Source organism: Falco biarmicus, chromosome 8 (assembly GCF_023638135.1).
Source record: "Falco biarmicus isolate bFalBia1 chromosome 8, bFalBia1.pri, whole genome shotgun sequence".
NCBI lineage: Eukaryota > Metazoa > Chordata > Aves > Falconiformes > Falconidae > Falco > Falco biarmicus.
In genome coordinates, this window is record NC_079295.1 from 42,725,692 (window position 1) to 42,744,393 (window position 18,702).

Consider the following 18,702-nt stretch of genomic DNA (forward strand, 5'->3'; position numbering starts at 1 on the left):
ATCTCCTCGGGCTGAGGCCGAACTTCGACGTGTCCTGGTACACAGCGCTGTTACCGAGTCATCTGGCCCTGTGCTTCGGAGACGGTCGGGGCTGCCAGTTTGGATGGAGCTGGGCTTTGTTTCATAGGTTAAAAATACATATATTTCCTTGATGCGCTGTTGGTTTTATTTTTAACTCTTAAGCAATTTAATATTTTGTAGGTCTGCTAGTATTTCCCCCAGTTTTCCATCTGCTACTGTGATTAATTTAAGTTCTAGGTTTGTAATGCCAACCCAGAGCAAACGGAATGGAAACCTTACCTATATTATTTGGCACGTAGCAGTAGACATGAATAACTTAGGAATTTGTGGGGAAAAAGAGAAGTTATGTGTTTTTGGAGCCAAAATATGATTGGAAACCAGCCCTCACAGACAGCACAATGCTGGGTAGGATCTAGCTGCAGTTACTTTTGAGTGCAGTGCTCCAGATTTGTGTTTGTAGGTGTTTCTGAGGAGTCGGAAACCTCACTCGGAGGCTGTAAAGTGGCAGTGCACACCAATTTCCTACTGCCTTGCAGACATCGAGGCAGAATGATGTGCCAGAGGTTTGTTGGTTTTTTTTTTTTTTTTTTCCTCTCTTCAGCCCTAGAAGCAGTGTGATGTAATGGAAATCTGGGGTCTGGTGAGGAAGGTAGGACTCATTTCCTAAGTCTGTGAATCTGGCGCGGGGAGGAGTGGAGCAAAGCTGCAGAGCTCACCTGGGCACAGATGCTCAGCCAGGACCAGTGGGCATCGGTGTTTTACACAGGTCTCTGTGACCTGGGGTAGTGATGAGGTGCAACAGGCAAAACCCCAGACGCAGGGAAGTTGTGCCATGGCTACTGCACGGTCCAGCACGGGAGCCATGGCACGGCCCCAGCAGCTTCTCGGTTCGTGCCACTGTGCAGTTTGTCAGACTCATGACACTGACTTGAATTAAAAATAACTTGACCAGAAATGATTATTTTAAGCTCGATCGCATTCAGTACAAGCCATACAGGCATGTGCATGGGGCCAGCCAGGGTGGGGATGCAGAGGGGCACAAGACAGTGGGGCTGCTTCAATTGCTGTTGCCACTAAAAGAAATTTGGTCTTTCACGGCCTGGGATGGGACCCTACTGGAAGGTGAGTACGCAGTGTAAAGGTGCAGCTCTTCCTGAGCTGGGTGAAGTCTGTGCTGCTGGCAGAGGGCCTCCAGCTGTGTAAGTGCTGGTGGTGACACAGGGGACAGTAAGGGACAGCCTGGCTGGGGACACAGGGGGAGAGGAGAGAGTGAGGCCATCCCTTCTGGCAACAGCAGGGATTTAGATCGTATCAGGAGTGGGATAGTTATGCTATCAAAGCCCTTCAAAGCATGAACTCTTAATAAGGGTAAAGATGGAAAGAGAAATTGCAGGTCGTAGACCTGTAGTTCACTAAATAACAGCGGTATGTGTGAAGCCCATAGCTGTTAAGAGCTGGAAGTGGCCAGGAGGCATTTGTGAGTCATTTCACTGATTCACAGAGAACAAGAAATGCAGACTGCTCGTGCTTCTGGTTGGTTATGATTAGACTCAAAACTGTTGCAACTGGTAGGGTCAAGCCAGCCAATTCAGTAGCCGCCTTTGCCATAGCTGCTGATGCAACAGCTAAAGGTTGTGCAATTAGATATAGTACACTTGGATTTCAGAAAGCCAATTGGTATAGTGCCATGCATAAATATAAAGAAAATATATTACTTCCCATTTCAGTAAAAATAACACGTAGTTTTCCAGCAGGGAATGGTTAAGGGTAAGACCAACTGAAGAACAGCATTAGTCCAGGTTTTAGAGAAGGGATGATTTACACCTGTGTTATGTTGTACAAAGAAACAAGGGTTATTTGGTACAGCCCTGATGAAGGTGTTTGCTGAGTGGGGGCTGGTGTCCTGGGACACTGGCCTCGAGGCTGCAGGAGATCTGAGCCAAAGGACAGGGAGCTCCGGGGGATCACAGACTCACAGGACGATTTGGGCTGGAAGGGACCTTAAAGCCCACCCAGTTCCCAGCCCTGCCCCGGGCAGGGACCCCCCCCAGCCCAGGCTGCTCCCAGCCCCATCCAGCCTGGCCTGGAGCACTGCCAGGGATGGGGCACCCACAGCTGCTCTGGGCAGCCTGGCCCACCGCCTCGCCACCCTCACGGGGGAGAATTTTTTCTAACATCTGATCTACATCTGCCCTGTCAGCTTAAAGCCATTCCCCCGTGTATGGCTGCCTGCCCCTTGCAAACAGTCTCCACGCTCAGGAGATCTGATTCAGCAGATGTCTCATAGATGGGGACAAAGGTGTGTGTGGTGCAGAAATAAGCCTGCACGTTGAGCGGAGAGCCTCAGTTGTGAGTGAGAACGCCTTGCAGTAGTTTCCAGTAAACTAATGCAATTTGATCCGGTTGCTAAGAAAGCCATTCAAACTGATTTATGTATAAAACATTAAAGTTAATGTCAAACTGACTCTGCCAGCGTGAAAAGCCCTGGTCCAAGTGCATTCCCTCCTGGTCCAAGTGCATTCCCTTCTTACCGCGTGAGAGATGAGGCCAGTGGGGCAGCAGAAGCAGTAGTTTCCTTCGCAGTTCTTTCCAGAAGAGATGAAGGAAGGACTAGAGGGGGTGCTGGGGTGGACCCTCCGTGGCGGGTCCTGTCCATAGCATGGTAATGGGCTTGAGCACAAGCAGGTTTCAAAAGTGCTTTAGATCTCTTACTGAGAAGTGAGTAGGTACAAATCATCCGCTGCTTACATGCAGGCATTTGAACCTGGTTGCACACAATGTATTCATAAATAATTTTACCTGTTGGACCAGGGCAGGGGGCATCCAAAGTGGATTGCAGAAATTGTTGAAATACATGAAATGGTTGTGTGCAGCAAACCGTCGTGGAGTGGAGGAGTTCACATTTTGGAATGAGATCAGATTTAATTCATTTCGAAACAAGATCAGTGGAACCTGCTGCCTGGGTCTTGTTTTCCCTGTTTCAGGCTTTCATCCATACTGAACTCTTGCCATGACTGAATTCTGCAAAGGTTTCCAGGCAGGTTTCTTGTCTGAGCGCCAGCCTGGTTGGGTAAGCTGATTAGCTGTAAGGAGATTAGAGCTTGACAAGGGGTGTATTGCAGGTAAACAGTGAAGCTCTTCCTACAGCTGAGATTTAGCGTAGCTATGAAATATGTTTGCATTCTCAGAGGTAAGGAATGGTGCTTGAAGAAGCCCCAGGAAAAATACCAAGAAGTACATTAAAATGAGGAGTAAAACTGATAAGGCATATGGTGAGAGACTGAGAGGAGAACCAAGCCCAGATACAATCAAAGCCTATAAATACTGTCAGCATGACAGCACAGATGAGCAAAAGGAAGAGCGTTTGTTATCTGATGGAAAACAAGCTTTAGGAAGAGCAGTCATCACAGCAGTAGGGTGGTGGAGGGGATCCCCAGGAGCGGGTGGCGCTCGTCAGCTGGGATGGAGGGAATGAGGTCTTGTGGAATGATAGCAAATACATCTGCGACATGCAGACAGTGAGATCGGCTGGAGACCCGTGCTGTCCTCGCCTCCCTCGGTGGGCATGCACGGACCAGGAGGTACAGCTGCACCAGAGGGGTCCCTCGGGGGTCTGCGGTATTCCTGGTAAGGAGAGACGTTTGCTGTCACACCAACAATGTGGAAGGACAGTGTTCGGGGCATGCATCGCTGTTCCTGCCTGTGCTCCAGTGCTTTTGGTGGTAGCTGCATTGTGCCAGTGCCCCGGGGATGCCCTCAGGTGAGGGGGACCCCTGTGGCAAGCGTCATGCGGGGCTGCTCCCTCCGGGCATGGGGGGGAAGGTAGGTGGCTGCAGCTGGAGCAGCCCCAGCCCCACAGCTGCCTGCTCCCAGGGCTGGGCTGGGAGCCTAGCCTGCCAGTTAGCCAGGCAGCTGGGACGTGAAAGGCCTGGGGAGGTGTGGGGGAAGGTGGTCCTGCGTTATACCCAACTGCTGGAATATGAGCGGGGAAAGTCTTGTCTTTGCGATGGGGATGTAGCGCTCAGCCACAGAAACTGCTGGAAAGCTTTGCTGCTGGTGGCCAGCCGCTGTCTCTCAACCTCTTGGCTCGCCTTCGGAGTCCCATCCCCCAAAGCTCGCCTGGTTGTTGTGGTGCCCGTCAGTGCCACACACGCCATCCCTGGCACAGGGGTTGCCCTTGGCTCCTGTGGTCCCTGCCTGGGGACTTGCATTTTGATTTTATAGCGTGCTGTTCAGGGTGAGCAGTCTCAGGTGGCAGCAGGCTGGGCTGATCGTAACAGATGCTCTTGTTGGGGTCTGTGGCAGCTTGGGCTGTCTGCATCCCTACTCTTCCGTTTGTGCAAGGAAGAGGAGGGCTGTGTGAGTCCAGCTGTAGCAGAGCATGGGTCCAGGAGTGTTCCTGAGGATCCCCAGGGCAACCTAAATCTGTAAAACTGCCTGTTGCAGAGCGTGTGAAGACGTGTGCTTCTAGAGCAGAGTTTCGGTTCCTAAACACTAATTTATTGATTACTGCTTCACTGCAGGCTTATTTAGCAGCCTTTGTTCTGGCCTCTTTCTGTGCCTCCCGCAGCTTTTTTAAAACTAAGCGTGGAAGGGTAGTGCCTGCTGGCACAGGAGGTGTGCGCGGTACCAGCCTGGCCCGCTGCGGGGTGCAGTGCTGCAGGGACCGGCCGGCGCTTTGCTCCCATCCCGGCAGCAGTCTGGGATGGGCTGCTGGAGGCCTGCGGTCCTGAAGGGTTAACTGGGAATAACTGGGGCTGCTCTGGGAATGCGGGCCGGAGGGCCCAAGAGGTGCTGGAGACCAAGAGGTGCTCAGCAGGTTTTTCATTCAGCCACTTCACCCTTGCAGGGGTGATAGGGAGGCTCTCCAGGCTTGGTGTTTGTGAAGCTCTTGGCGTTCCTGGGTTCTCCAGGAGTGTAAGCACGACAGTTATGCCATGCATTTAGAGACACGGCTCCTGGGAACACTGCCGAGGGAGCGAGTAGCCAGCCTGTGCTGCCCTACCCCAGGCAACTGCCCATGGAAAGATATCTCAACTGACATCAAAGGAGCCAGCGAACGATAGGCATCGTCTAATTGCTGCCTCTCCCCTGCCTTCTGACTCGTTACTGCAGGTTGTCATTCACAGTCTTGGGATTGTGCTGTTTGCATGTGCAAGTGGGCAGCAGCAATCCTACCTCCGGGATCTGTGGTACCCAGATAAGGTCGCATGGGGTGATATTTAAAAACCCGAATAGTGTCCTGCTGCTGAAATAATATGAAATGGCATTTCAGGGTTGTGTTTGGAGAGAACTGGCTTTCTGTAGTCCCCAGCGTGTGTATGTGTTTCCCTTACGAGTGTGCTCAGGTGGGGGCAGGCAAAGGGAAGAGGGGACGTGGTGCATCACGTCTGGGCTGGACGGTGGCTCCCACGCTGTGGCAGCATGGGGAAGCCCCGTCTTCCGTCCTCTCCTCTGGATGGAGGTGGCTGCTCCTGAGCTCCAGTCGCTCACCTCCTCCTGCATCCCAGCATGGCCCAGCACCGAGCCCTGCCCATCAGTGCCGTGTGATTCACTGGTGCTTTGGGGGCCAAAAGCAACTGTTAAAAGGAATGTTTCTGAATAACCCTGTCAACAGGAATTCACATAAAACAATTAAAGCAACCACAGCCGCGTTGCCTTGGTTTGCTCATGCCTGACTCCGCCGGAGCCTGAGCCCGCTGTGGTCCCTCACGTTTGTTTTTTCTTTCTCCGCAGAATGCGATGAACTTGCCGCCTGACAAAGCCCGGCTGCTGCGGCAATATGACAATGAGAAGAAGTGGGAGCTCATCTGTGACCAGGTAGGGAGGTCTGGAGGGCTTTCGGCAGACATCTCCTTGAGAGCACCAACTGGGTTTCATCAGCACTGTCCCTGGGCTTGGAAAGGGACCTTGCAGAGGACGAGCATTTGAATAGTTTCAGACACTCATGTCTTTGGTCTTATGCTCCGTTATTGGTAACAACTTACAGAAACCTTGCAAAACCCCCTTTTTTGCCACAGAGCGATACTTATTTCCACTCTGATGTTACCATCACCCATGTGCCCGTTTCCTCTGTGTGGTGAATGCTGCTTATTTTGCCCAGCACAGGCTCAAAGAGACTGAGCTTCAGTCACCTCTCAGCAAGTGGTTTGAGTTTGGTCTGTCTTGACCTATGTAACATGAACAAATGGTCTCAATCCAGTGGCTTTCCACATCATGAGCCCTTGTCACAGTTGGTGGTAGCTGTCGCCTTCAGGGAGAGGCGAATGATTCTGCAGCCTGAACTCCTCTTTGTGTCCAGAGGCTGAACAACAACCTCAGATTAAGCAGCACCAGATGCTGGGGCATCTTTTGTGTATGAGCTCTGCTGCGGCATGCAGACTTGGCAGCAATATAGAACAATTGACAGGTTGGCTCTGCTGTGACAAATGAACAGAAATGGCATTATTTAGAGAAAGTGAAGCATGCAAAAGGTATGATGTGCATTTGGGAGCCAACAGCGAAATCAGGTTCTGCCATAAACTTCAAAAGTAATCGCTAAGGAAAGTAATTGATCCAGGACTGAGAAAGTAGGATGTTCCCTTGAAATGTAAACACAGTGGTACCAGGATGAGAGTTTGGCAGAAGGTGCAGTCATGCTGTGAAGTCAGGAGCATCCTGATAAATAGATTTGTGGGACTTTTCCTATTTAGCTATTACAGTGGGTGGAGCCTATGGTAAAATCCATCTACCTTGAAGTAAAGCTGAATAAAGACTTACTTGTTTTTTTTCCACGACTCTTCTGTGCAGAGAATGTAAAGCATTGAGCTATTTAAAGTTTCAGTTTAGTGAGACACTGAACAAATTGCTTAATCTATGGTAAGTGATCTGTTTCATGGATGTTTGCTTAGAGCATGCACACTCCGAGCAGGCACGTGTAAGTGTGAGCTGTGTGCTGGAGCCCGCATGCTGTCTTTGCACCGAGTTGGCAGCAGGGCAGGCAGAAGCACTTTGAACACTGCCTCGATGTGCAGACTCCCGCTGCAGAGCTGATCCACCCTTTGCAACGTGCAGCTGCTGCTGATTCACTCCTGAACTCTGCAGTGAGATAGGAGGGATGAGCAGATGGAAATGCAGGGAAGGAAATTTGCAATCTGGAGTAATCATGGATCTTAATAGCTCCTTGCACAACACTGCGTCCACCCCCGGGTTGGGATGAGTCTGCTTCCCATCGCTTGGAGACGGTAGGCAGAGCAGCAGTGCAGCACTGCGGAGCCCAGCACTGCGAGGATGCCAGAGGGACGGGAGGTGACAGTGTGCCACCCTTCCGGGGTCCCGCCATCCGAGGGGGGATGCTTGGGCAGTAAGGGGCTGTGTGTCTGTGGCAGCTGCCCTGGCATCCCTGGTGAGTGCTTGCCCAGCCTCTCTGAATTAGATCAACCTGAAGCAAGTGTCTGTGAAAGCACCGTAATATTCATACGGGGTGTGAAATATCGATACCTGTCCGCATAATTATGGTGTATGGTTGAAGGTACTTCCAGGAATAGATTTTGTACCGAAGGTATGTTTTTAGTGTGGATGCAAATTATGACTGCTGTTTTCTATTGGTGTCACCCATTACACTGTTTTCACCCATTTTTGCTTAGTGAAGGACTGAAAATATAAATTAATGTAACAGCCTGAGGAAGTTAGCTCTTACCCTTCTGTGCTGGTTTTCAACTTTTGTCTGAGAGGAAGAAGTGTCCAGAGGTTGCTCTTAAATGGTATTTTCTAAGTAGTCTGTAAAGCAGATCCTGGCTGCTTGTCTGTGAAATATTTTGAGAACATTAGTGGAAAGAGTTAAGGCCCCGAAAGGAACTCTCACTTTTGCAGAAGTGGGATTAACAGAAGTGGAGAGCTATCAGTCTCATGATGACGATGGTAATAATAGTAACAACAAGAACATTAATAATAATAATAATAAATAATCTGCCATAAGCAGGATTGTGGATGGTGTAGTGAATCATTGTAAGGGTTGCTGGGCTGGTTGTGGAGGACTCATCCCTCATGGTATTTTCTGCTCCTTTGTCTATAAACCTTGCAAGTCATCTAGGCGTTGCTGCTGGTGGCCTGAAATCTTGCTCCCTACCTCTCTGGCTTGGTGTACGAGGAGGAGGAGGAGAAGAGCAAAGCCGGAAAGCCTGTTGCCCATCCTGTAGATGGCCGAACGGTGGTCATCTGGAGGGTGAGCGTTGGGCAGGATCCAGGCAGGGAAGACGATACCATTTTATGGCATGGCGAGCCACCCTTTTGGTGTGCTCTAGGCCTCTCTGTCCAGCTGTGTGCCATGAGGCTTTACGAAGGGGGCATGGGTGGAGGGAAGAGCTTGGGGACATCTTACAAAGTTCTTCATTGCCCTCTAATGGCAAATTGTGGCAGGGGCATCAGGGTGTCCTCACCTTTGGAGACACTGGAGGTGTGTGTGGGGGGAATAACTAATCCAGAGGCCTAAGGTGAAAGTTGCGTGCTTTACCTCCAAAATACTGAGGTGTTTGTAGAACTCTCCCTTTCCCAATGGATCACCAAGCGGAGGCAGGTGCCAGCTGTTGGTGGAGGCTGGTGGCCAGCGTGGAGCTCACCGGGATGGCGGTGGGTTTCTCCAGCAGGCTGGTGGCCAGCGTGGAGCTCACTGGGATGGCGGTGGGTTTCTCCAGCAGGCTGGTGGCCAGCATGGAGCTCACCGGGATGGCGGTGGGTTTCTTCAGCAGGCTGGTGGCCAGCATGGAGCTCACCGGGATGGCGGTGGGTTTCTCCAGCAGGCTGGTGGCCAGCATGGAGCTCACCGGGATGGTGGTGGGTTTCTCCAGCAGGCTGGTGGCCAGCGTGGAGCTCACTGGGATGGCGGTGGGTTTCTCCAGTAGGCTGGTGGCCAGCATGGAGCTCACCGGGATGGCGGTGGGTTTCTTCAGCAGGCTGGTGGCCAGCATGGAGCTCACCGGGATGGCGGTGGGTTTCTCCAGCAGGCTGGTGGCCAGCATGGAGCTCACCGGGATGGCGGTGGGTTTCTCCAGCAGCGTCCCAGCTGGGGGTCCTGTGCCACCCCTCAGCTTTGCTTCCAGGGGGCTCGGGCCCCTCTGTGCCCATGTTGGGGGTAATTTTACCTAAAGCTAGGCCATGTGGGGGGTGTTGGCAGGGCACTGCTTTCCGCTTTAGGGTTTATTTCAACTTGTGACTAAGGAGTGTGCAGATACGGGCCCCGCCGGGTACACAGCCCCAGATGAGAAGGTTGTGCTGTGCTGGTCTCCGAGCCCCCTGGTGCTCTGGGTGAAACCCAGCTCTGCTGAAGAGCCGGGTGGTTGCCCTGGGAGGAGAAGGCTGCCTGGGCACACTGCTTGTCAGCATTGTGGTGGAGCAGGAGCCCCAACACAGAAATGTGGTGGTGTGAGGTTAAGGCTGTCAAAATTAGGCAGCATTCAGGATAACCTGGAGAAGGACAACATCTGAAACAACAGGGGACCCTTGGACTGGTGTCCGCTTATATTTCAGTTCAACAAGCATTGACTTTAGTGGTTAGATCCTCCTCTAAACGAGGCGAAACCATTAATCACTAAGCTCTGTTTAAGAGGTCAGTGCACAACAGTATGTGCCACATGCCTTTTAAGCCAGGCTTGCTTCTGTGCCCCTTCCTCCCCTGCCACTGTTCCTCAAGCTCTGCAAAGGGAAGATGGCATGCAGCCTGCCCCGCCATCCCTCCATAAACCAGGTCTTGGGGAGAAGCAGGTTCTTGATATTGTTATTATTTTTGGGGTTTTTTTCTGAGATTGTGCACTACGGACTGCTTGAGAGCGTAACCGCACGAGCCGCAGCAGTCTGTGCCTGCTGCTTTAAAGTCCAGGGCACCAGGGAGCGCGGCAGATGCCTGCATGCCCTTTGGGCTGGGGATGGGAGTTACTTTAAAGGTGTTGGGGTGCGGGCAGCAGGGGTTGCGGGCAGACCTCCTGCCTGCTGCCCACAGGTCTCGGCAGATGGCTTATGAAGCAGGGGACAGGCGGTGGCTGCTGGATGGGACTGAGCAAAGGTCAAGGTTTTGGGAGGATGCTGTGCTATTTGTTGTTTGACACCAATATCTCAGGTGAGCCCCAAACCTCTCCTCAGAAACGGGGTGAACAGACGGTGATTGCAAAGTGGCACCTCACGCTGCGTGTTACCATGTGGTGCCGTTGGCCCTTTTGCAGCAGAGAGCTGGATTTTTTTGCCAACACACAACAAAGCATTTCCCTTATCTTTGGACATGCTGCAGTAGCCATTTACACCTCTGCTTTGAGAACCTTTCCATAAAAAAAAATATGTTTTGAATACCAGTGAACCTCCCCTGTTGTTGGTAAAACACAGGCTGGAAAATCCAGTGGTTTACTGAACTCAGGAGCAGTTGAACAGTAGAGACGCTTACGGCTTCATTTCTCTTAACTTGCTGGTGCTGAGAGGTGGCTCACGGAAAATCAGGCAGGGAGTGATGGAGCAGTTGGAGATACAGGTGCAGGGCATGAGGGATCCAAGGCTTAGCGGTGTGAGGCTGGGCAGGGGTCAGCATCTCCAGCCTCGGAGGGACCATCTGCTGCTGTCACGCCTCAGGTCCCTTGCAGAAGTGCTGGTGACCTGGTTTGGCAGAAAATTAGTAGTGGTGGGAATGGATCCCTCTAGCCCCAAGTTTAGCAGAGAGATGAACGCTGCTGTCGTTTCTTTCCATGGTAAGACACAGAAAGTGGCATCCTGTTCTGCTGGTGGGCTGGCTGGCTTGCTGGGGCCGCCTCCAGGTCTGTGTGGGATGGGGCCAGGTGGTGGAAATGCACACCACGTTTGTGTTGTGTTTGTGGCTCGGGAATGAGAAGATGCTGGCCTCCAGTCCTGTTTTGTCTACCTCCTTTCACCAGCATTCACCATGCGTGTGCTTTATGCACTCCTTGCAGTTACTGCCTGCCCACTGGGGCTTCTGACATGCCTGGGTACAAGCTGGATGCACTGTGTGCTTACCTAACATATATGAATCCTAAGAATGAAACAAGTTAGCGAGGGTAATAATAATAATAATAATAACATATGTCACTAATGCAGAAAATGTCCTGAATGTTTTTGAAAGCAAAGTATCTCTGGAAAAGCCACAATTTCCTGGTTACGGAATTAATACGTTTTCCAGATTGGAGTGAACAAGAGATGTGTTGAGTTCTTTGTAGGATCACATGGAAGAGGAAATGCAGAAATCTGGCAGTTCTTGGCTGCTGAAGTAAAGCCCCCCAGCCCCCTTGGTTTTGGTATCCATTAGAAAAGAAAGTGCTAATTTCAGAGACTGCTGGTAAGAGAAGCACAGAGATAGTGTCGTGCTCCCCTGTCCAAGCTTTTTCCCTGAATTCTCATAATTTATTACGCTGAAGGGAGGTGCTGGGGACCAGGTCATCTCACCGCTCTCGCATGCCACTGCCCTGGTCTCCTTGCATGTGCTTCTCTGCGTCACTCCTCAGCATTTTTTCAAGTAAGAAAGAGACTTTTATCATTGGGAAATTAAGTTAGTTTGCTTTCTAGGTGGCTGACAAAGGCAGGGTTGAGTTATTGCTGGTCTGTGCCTTTCTCCTTTTAGGGCTGTAGATAGTGTTGGTGCTTCTGTAAGTCATGTAGTGGAGATAAAATAGGTTTCATTGGGATTTACTAACTTTGTTGTGTCTGGATGGCCCAGTCCTGGGACGACTAGGAGGGGAAGCCACCATGTCCCAATTGTGATGTCACCAACTGGCTTATGGTTTTTGCTCAGCAAAGTTTGGAGGCTCAGATACAAATTTTAAACTCTTATGTGTGTGTGGTAAAAATCCCCAACTTCCTTGTTCAAATAGCATTAACCTTGCCATATAAATTCATATTTTGAAAGCAGATTTGGCCAGTGAACAACTGGGAATTGCCAAAAATGGAGAGGAGGAGCAGACAGGAAGAAGCAATGTTTTTTAACTCGTTATTTACGGTATCTAAGGCAAGTGGATTATGCGTGAACAGCTGTGCCTTGCCATTAACTGGGAAGCATCTTTGTCTCTACAGGGCAGTAAATGCTCTCGCGAAGGTGCAGAGGACCTTGAGAAGGGTGCCGGGCTGGCCACCCTGCACAGGCGCTCGCAGCGCTCGTGGCAAGCAAAGGAACCAGCTGCAGCCATGCCGGGCTGGCCAGTGCTGTGCCTTCCACCCTGCGGGAGCCCTGACCGGGGCTGTGGGAGGATGATAGCCGCAAGCAGGCGATCAGGGTGTCCCGGAGGTGTTGGCGAGCCTCGGGCTGCCGCTGCTGCACAGCACTGAGCCCTGGATCCCGCAGCTTGCGACACATCAGCCTCTAACACGAACCAGTCCAAGCAGGATGAACTGAGACAGTAATCATAGCCAGGAAAGGGCAATTTTAAAGGCTAATCCCTCATGGCTTTCCAAGGCAGAGAAAACACTTTAAGGGGCTATAAAAATGTTTCCAGGACTAGTAGATGTTTACCACAAGTGGTTCTTGGTCACTGCTTAGAGAAGAGCATTGCTGGTATCTCCTGTTCATGGATAATGTTTTTAAATTCCTTCAACCCAAATAATTCCACTAGACAGTAATGAGCAGCATATTTTTTAATGAAGTTGCTGTAGAGATTATTACATAAATACATAATTACAGCTAGGTTTTAAGAAAACAAACAAAACCGTAAGAATATCTGCATCGCAGACTACTAAATGTGCTCACTGAGTCTCTTTAAGCATTTTATTTTGAAGACTCAAGACACTAAAACTGGCAGTTAGGAAAAGCTCCTGTCACTTTAGCAGATGATGGCTGATAAGCTAGTAAGAGAAATAAATCCATAAGAGTAAAATAGCTTCTCTGGAAGATTAAGCTAAACACAGCAGAGCTACGGTCGCATGAAAGAACCCCTGAAAAGGGGAGGAATAAATAGGAGAGCTAATGCGGAGCCTCGTTAGCCTGGGACCGTGCCGTCAGGAGGAGCAGGCTGCTCGGGGCTGCTCTCACGTTGCCCGCTGCTCTTCACCAGCGACCTTCAGCTTGGTGCTCCGCCACTTCGCGCCATCCCTTGAGATGCAAAAACTGATGTTTGGACATGGTTCTCAAGTGGCACAGTGGAAACACTTCTGCCTCCATGGTTTTTTGTAGAGGAAGATGGGGTTATTCAAACGCTGTAATGTCTCTGGAGCTGATCTAAAACTGTTGAGGGGGAAACTGAGAAGCGGTGGTGGTCTCCGAGGCTCAGATACCTCGGTAACTCTTTACTAGTCTACAGTGGGCCAGATTCTCATTTACAGCAGAGTGCTTTTTTGTCTGTCTTCCAGCATAAAGATTTTTTTAAATGGGTTAATGGATGGAAATTACTTCTAAATAACTTATACTTATGCCCACTGTAAAGCCCCAGTATCCTGAGGGGGCCGTAAGCCTGACTGAGAAACTGGCCTAACGGTGTCCTGTAAAAAGTGCAAAAATTAAGCAAGCAGTTAGGGTACCTTCGATACTGACATTCTTGTGACTGATTTATGTGTCTGTATTTTTTAATTTTTCTATTTCCTTTAAAGCCCCTGTCAATACTTGTGGGTGTTCCTGCTCCCATTTTCCAGAGATTTGGATGCTAGGCCTGAACGTTGCGCACCTCTTGGGATGCGACAGGTGGTTTCTGCTTGTGCCGGCGGAGCTGGGTGATGGAGCCCTGGCACATTGTTCCCAAACCCGTCCGTCGCCCCATGCATCTGCCTTGTGCAGCTGTCTTTCCCAGCGTACCAGCAGCAGTTCCAGTTAGCAGCAGATTTAACTACAGGGGCATGAAAGGGACTGTCAGACCCACGGGGGCCAGCGGAGGTGAGATGGTTCCAAGCATCTGTGGCTGCAGAGCTGAGAGGTGGCCATGGCAGTGGGCACGGTGCTGGGGGGGCTGGGGTGGGACAGGCACCGCTGCTGTCGCTGTGGCCAGAGAGCAGCTGGCAGCAAAGACCTTTGCATTTTCTGAGCTGGCTTTTAGCTAAAAAGGAAATGCCAATTCCAGGACTGTGTTTGGCCCATAAATGTGAAGGTGCATGGAAAAAATATCCGGTTGTAAAAGAGGAAAGAAACGTCTGCTCTCTGTCTTACAGAGCTCTCGCCCGGGGCTGATGCACCACAGACTTTTTAGTTCATTTTTTCCTGCTGACCATGATGAATTACTTTTTTTACAGCAAGCACAAGATAATAACAGGAACAACTTTTGGTGCTCCGCAGACAGTACATTCTGGTAACTGGGCAGCGGTGTCCTGTTCATTATGAAATAACTTTCAGATAATGTAGTCAAAATTGCATCCTGACCTAATAAAGGGAGGTTTCACATATCAGTTATAAAATGCAAAATTTCAGGAGGAAATTGTTATGAGATCTTTCCTCAAGGGAAAGGGTAGAATAGTTTAAAATTCTTCCAAGATACAAATAGTATCAGAACTTTTGGTAATGCTCTTAACAGGTTTGGACACAGCGTGCTCCTCGCAGAACAACTCGTGTTTCACAGCAGCTTTTGTAGGATAAATTTCAAGCTGGCCATGCAACTGGTAAAGCAAGCAAAAACCACGCAGCTCTCAGAGTACAAGCAGACCTTGTACTTGTCATCAGAATCTTGAATTCAGTTTTGAATGTGGTTGATGCTGGATTGCAGATCAAGTGTCTGCTGTAAGGTTAGTGTTGGGAAGCCTTCGGTGAGAAATGAGTCTCAGAGGCAGGTAGGAATTTCTTGGCACTGGACTAGCAGCAGGTGAGTGAGATGGGGAAGGGAAATCAGGCACGCTGCTGGTGTATGAGGTAAAGCAGGAAAGCAGGCACGGGTAATGAAATGTTTTACATGGGTAAAGCCCACAATTGCAGGCAACTTGCCTTCCTCTGTGTCCTGAGGTTGATCAGAGTCCAAATTTGGTCCATAATTTCCCTGGTAAGTGGAATGGTGGCCTCGGTGGCATTTGTTGGCTCACTTCCCACCATGCTGGAGATCCCTTAGCTCAGCCCTTGTGTGACAAGGGTGTGGAAGGAAACCCCCGAATTTCTGGGGGCTGTGGGTGCGTGGGACGAGCTCAGCCACTGCCGTGCTCCCCATGCAAGTGGTGCTGGCAGAAATGGTGCGGGGAGCTGATCCCAAGGCACGATGAGTGTGACAGTGCTCAAGCACTGTGTTGACGTAGGAAGCAGGATGCTGCTGTGATTGAGTGTATTTACGTAGAATGAACGAGCCCTCCTGTGTGGTGGCTGGGTAGGGCTGGTGATGAAGTCTGTGTCGTTACTGCCAGGAGAGCTGGCCAGTCTGGTGCATGCTGTGCCCTGGAAATGGGAACCTACAGTAAGGGTTGGGCGAGGAGCTGGTGAGCCACTTACAAAGGCAATCCAGTTTAATATCAGGGAGTTAAAATATTGCTTGTTTATTGCTAACATACTCCTCTTGCATTCGATTTTCTGGAATCTGAACAGTGAAAGGTTGAGACTTCTGCCATGACTAGACCTCACAGGGTGTTTGTAGGCTTGTTCCAAGTGATAAAAAAGGTGTCTTGGCTTTTGCAGTGATGGCTTTCAATCAAACAGAGACACATGTCTGCTCTTCTAACGCTTATCTTTCAGTACTCCTGGCTAGCAGAACCCTGTTATTTCAGATGTGTGTGTTTATGTGTATAACTGAAGTTCAGAAATGTCATTGAATGTGTAAGGTATGTTTTTATGCATCCTATATAAATACAGAATTTCAGACTATCAAGATGCATGTAAATATATTTTATTTGCATGCATATTGTATATGCAAAAATTATATACTTACGAATGTTGTAAGTACATACAAAACTATATTATAAATATATACTGTTTAAATATGTATGCGTTGCATGCATTTTATATATATAGTAAGTAAATAGAGCAGATGGTATAAAATGGCTGATGTTTATTCTTGTCTCCTTTGCAGGAAAGGTTTCAAGTGAAGAATCCTCCACATACATACATCCAGAAGTTGAAGGGCTATCTGGACCCAGCTGTAACCAGGAAGGTGAGGAGTGTCCTGTTTCCTCTCGCCCATCCCTCGTTCCTTGGCGAGGATGGTCCTGGGATCTGAGTTCCTTCCTGCCTTTGTGTAAAAGGCCACATAAAAGTCTCTGAGAAGAATCTCGGAGATATAACAAACGGCAGAGAGGAGCAAAGAGAAATTGGACAGATGCTGCAGTTTTTGCAGCTAAGAAAGGAGAACAGATGTTGCAAAGAAAAGGACCATCTGACACAAACCAACTTGTTTTAATAACTTTAGCATTAGTAAACAGTCTGACAAATTACCACTGAGCTGTACTCTAGGTCTGACTTTTCATGTGGGCAGTGCTGGTGGTGAATAAAAGCTCTGTGGAACGGCCCTTTTCTCACCCGTCTGAAGGGGATGTTGAAGTTTCGAGTCCTTTTCTCTGGGCTTGTGTGTGACAGAAGCTCAGCACAGCTGGCACGGCTCACGTATCGCTTGCAGTCTCATCTGAAGTTTCAGGTCTGTGAAGTAAAGATGTAACCTGGGGTGTATTTACATGGCAGAGCTTCATCCATACTTCCACATATTCTTTTGTCGAAAACAGTTTGATGATCACTCCTGAAAGATTCAGGCACTTTACTTGGCCTTTCATGTGAACTCCGTGCATCCCTGAATGTGGCTTCTGTGCTGGGATCTGTTTGTGGCTGGTTCTGATATCTCTGCACCGCTGTCAGGGGCTTAGTGATAGCCTCCAGGATTTTAGAATAACAGTAAACCTACATCCCATTTAGAGGACCATCGCTGAACCTTTGGTATTTAACCGCCTTGGATATCAGCGTATATCCTGTGTTGATAGTTGTAATAGCCTTTAAAAAAACCCTAAAACCCTCCAAAAAGGCAGCGAGAGCATAGCAGATCCTGCCATTGACTGCCTCTGCCTCGTCCTCAACAATTGCTGCTTTGTGTTGCCATACAATGAGCTGAGGTTGGTGCCCTGCGGTAAAATGCATACATATCCTGGGAGTGGGCTTCCAGGCTGGGGCACCTCCGGCCCCGCAGAAGGTGAGGGGCAAACACTGGGTACCCTGTGCCTGCCGCGTGCCGGCGCTCGCTCCTGTCTTCAAGGCTGCAGTAATGTCTTCTGACAGTGCTTCTCTTGTTGGGGGCTCTGACAAGGGATAGGAAACCATTTAGTAGGAAACCTTTAAATTTGCCTGTAGCTGATTATAGTTTTTTGGTTTTCTTTTTTTTCAAAAAATGGTGAACAGGGTCTTTGTGTTTTTTCTCCTGAAGGGTTTTTGAAATGCGTTTAGTGTTTGGCTTTGCTCTGCGGTTGCTCCGTGGGCACACATTGAAGCCTTTCTTATCCTAATACCACTATGAGTCCCATGACAAATGACAAAACCAAAGGAGCCTAAAAATAACTCCATTGAGTTCCTCTCTTTTGTTGCGTTATTCTGTATCACCAGCAGCCTTTCCTCAGCCTGGGCTGTGAGGTGGAAAGATTTATGCATGGGCTCTGCATGGCCGTGTGGTGTCACGGGGAGAGCTGTTCTTACCGGGATTATTGCTGTAGCTGAGGTGGTGTCAGCGTTTTGGCTGATGGTCCCCGGCACGGCCAAGAGAGTGTGGCTCTAAACGCTGCTGCAACATGCATGTTTCAGCTTGTCATGGGGGTTGCAATGGCTCATCCCGAGAAAACAGTTGCTTTTCATCTGAGCTGAATTTTGAAATGGGAAAATGGAAGTGTTGACATGACACATTTTTAAAGGCATGGCAGTTGGGTGGCTGCTAGAGCCTGGTGCAGCGGGGAGCCGGTTCATAGCTCTCTGCCGTGGCTGCAGAGAGCAGCCTGCCCTTGGTGGGCACGGCAGCCCCGTGTGGGGCACCTGGCAGACTCCTGCCTGTTTCTGCCCTGCCCTCCCACCCCAGTCCCCTGTCTCCCTCTTGCTGCTTGAATATTTTACCTTTACCTCTAGAGAGGTAAGTTTTTATATTGTGTAAACTCTCTCGGGAGAGAAGGCGCTGTGATTTTGTACTCTGAGCTAATTGATGGAGCTCCAGAGAAGCTGTATGTCTGTTCCCAACTAGCTAGTTCAAAGTGGAAATTCGTAGTGCCTTGTGTCTACTAGGACTTTACAGCGAGGCATCTATTTCAGTCTCCCAGAGGCTTTCTGAGCTGGGATTTAGTCTTAGCTCAAGTAAGCCAGTGGTGCTGACTAGCACGCGATGAAACCCTGGTGAAAAGGGTAGCTCTAATTTTCACGTAGGTCAGCAAGGCAAGGTAAATCCTATCCTTTCCTCATCTTCACCTCAATAAATTAACTCGTGAGCATCATTAACTGCCAAGTAGTCCCCTTGGTTTTACTGTGGGTTTATTGTGGTGCACTGAGAACAACCCCTTTTTTCCCTAGTGTTCAGAGCACGGTCCTACTTGCAGCAGTGTGGCTTGTGTCCCAAGCATGTGTGAGCCCCTTCCAAACACATCAGGTCTGTGTGTGATAACTGGTGACCAGCCCAGTTAAGTACTGCAATTCCAGGATGGTCATCATTGTCCATCCACTTCTTTTACCTTGTTTACAAAGGAGGAGTTACCAAAACAACTGCTCCAGAAGAGTTTATCCGTCTGTTTTAGTCCATTTCCATGGGCAGGGGCACCAGGCAGGCTTTCCTGGCTGGGAGAGGCAGCGGCACTGCTGGCTCACTCCCTCGG

The 18,702-nt window shown here is 49.7% G+C and overlaps 1 protein-coding gene across 11 annotated transcripts in view; it reads left to right on the top strand.

Annotated features, from left to right (window-relative positions):
• Nucleotides 1-18,702, top strand: part of FMNL2 (formin like 2) — a 152,994-nt gene that overhangs the window by 75,074 nt on the left and 59,218 nt on the right. For all 11 annotated transcript variants that reach the window (XM_056347945.1, XM_056347948.1, XM_056347944.1 and 8 more), the window contains exons 2-3: nucleotides 5,758-5,841; nucleotides 15,948-16,028. In XM_056347945.1, the coding sequence (XP_056203920.1) occupies nucleotides 5,758-5,841; nucleotides 15,948-16,028 (165 nt within the window). The remainder of the gene's footprint in view (nucleotides 1-5,757; nucleotides 5,842-15,947; nucleotides 16,029-18,702) is intronic.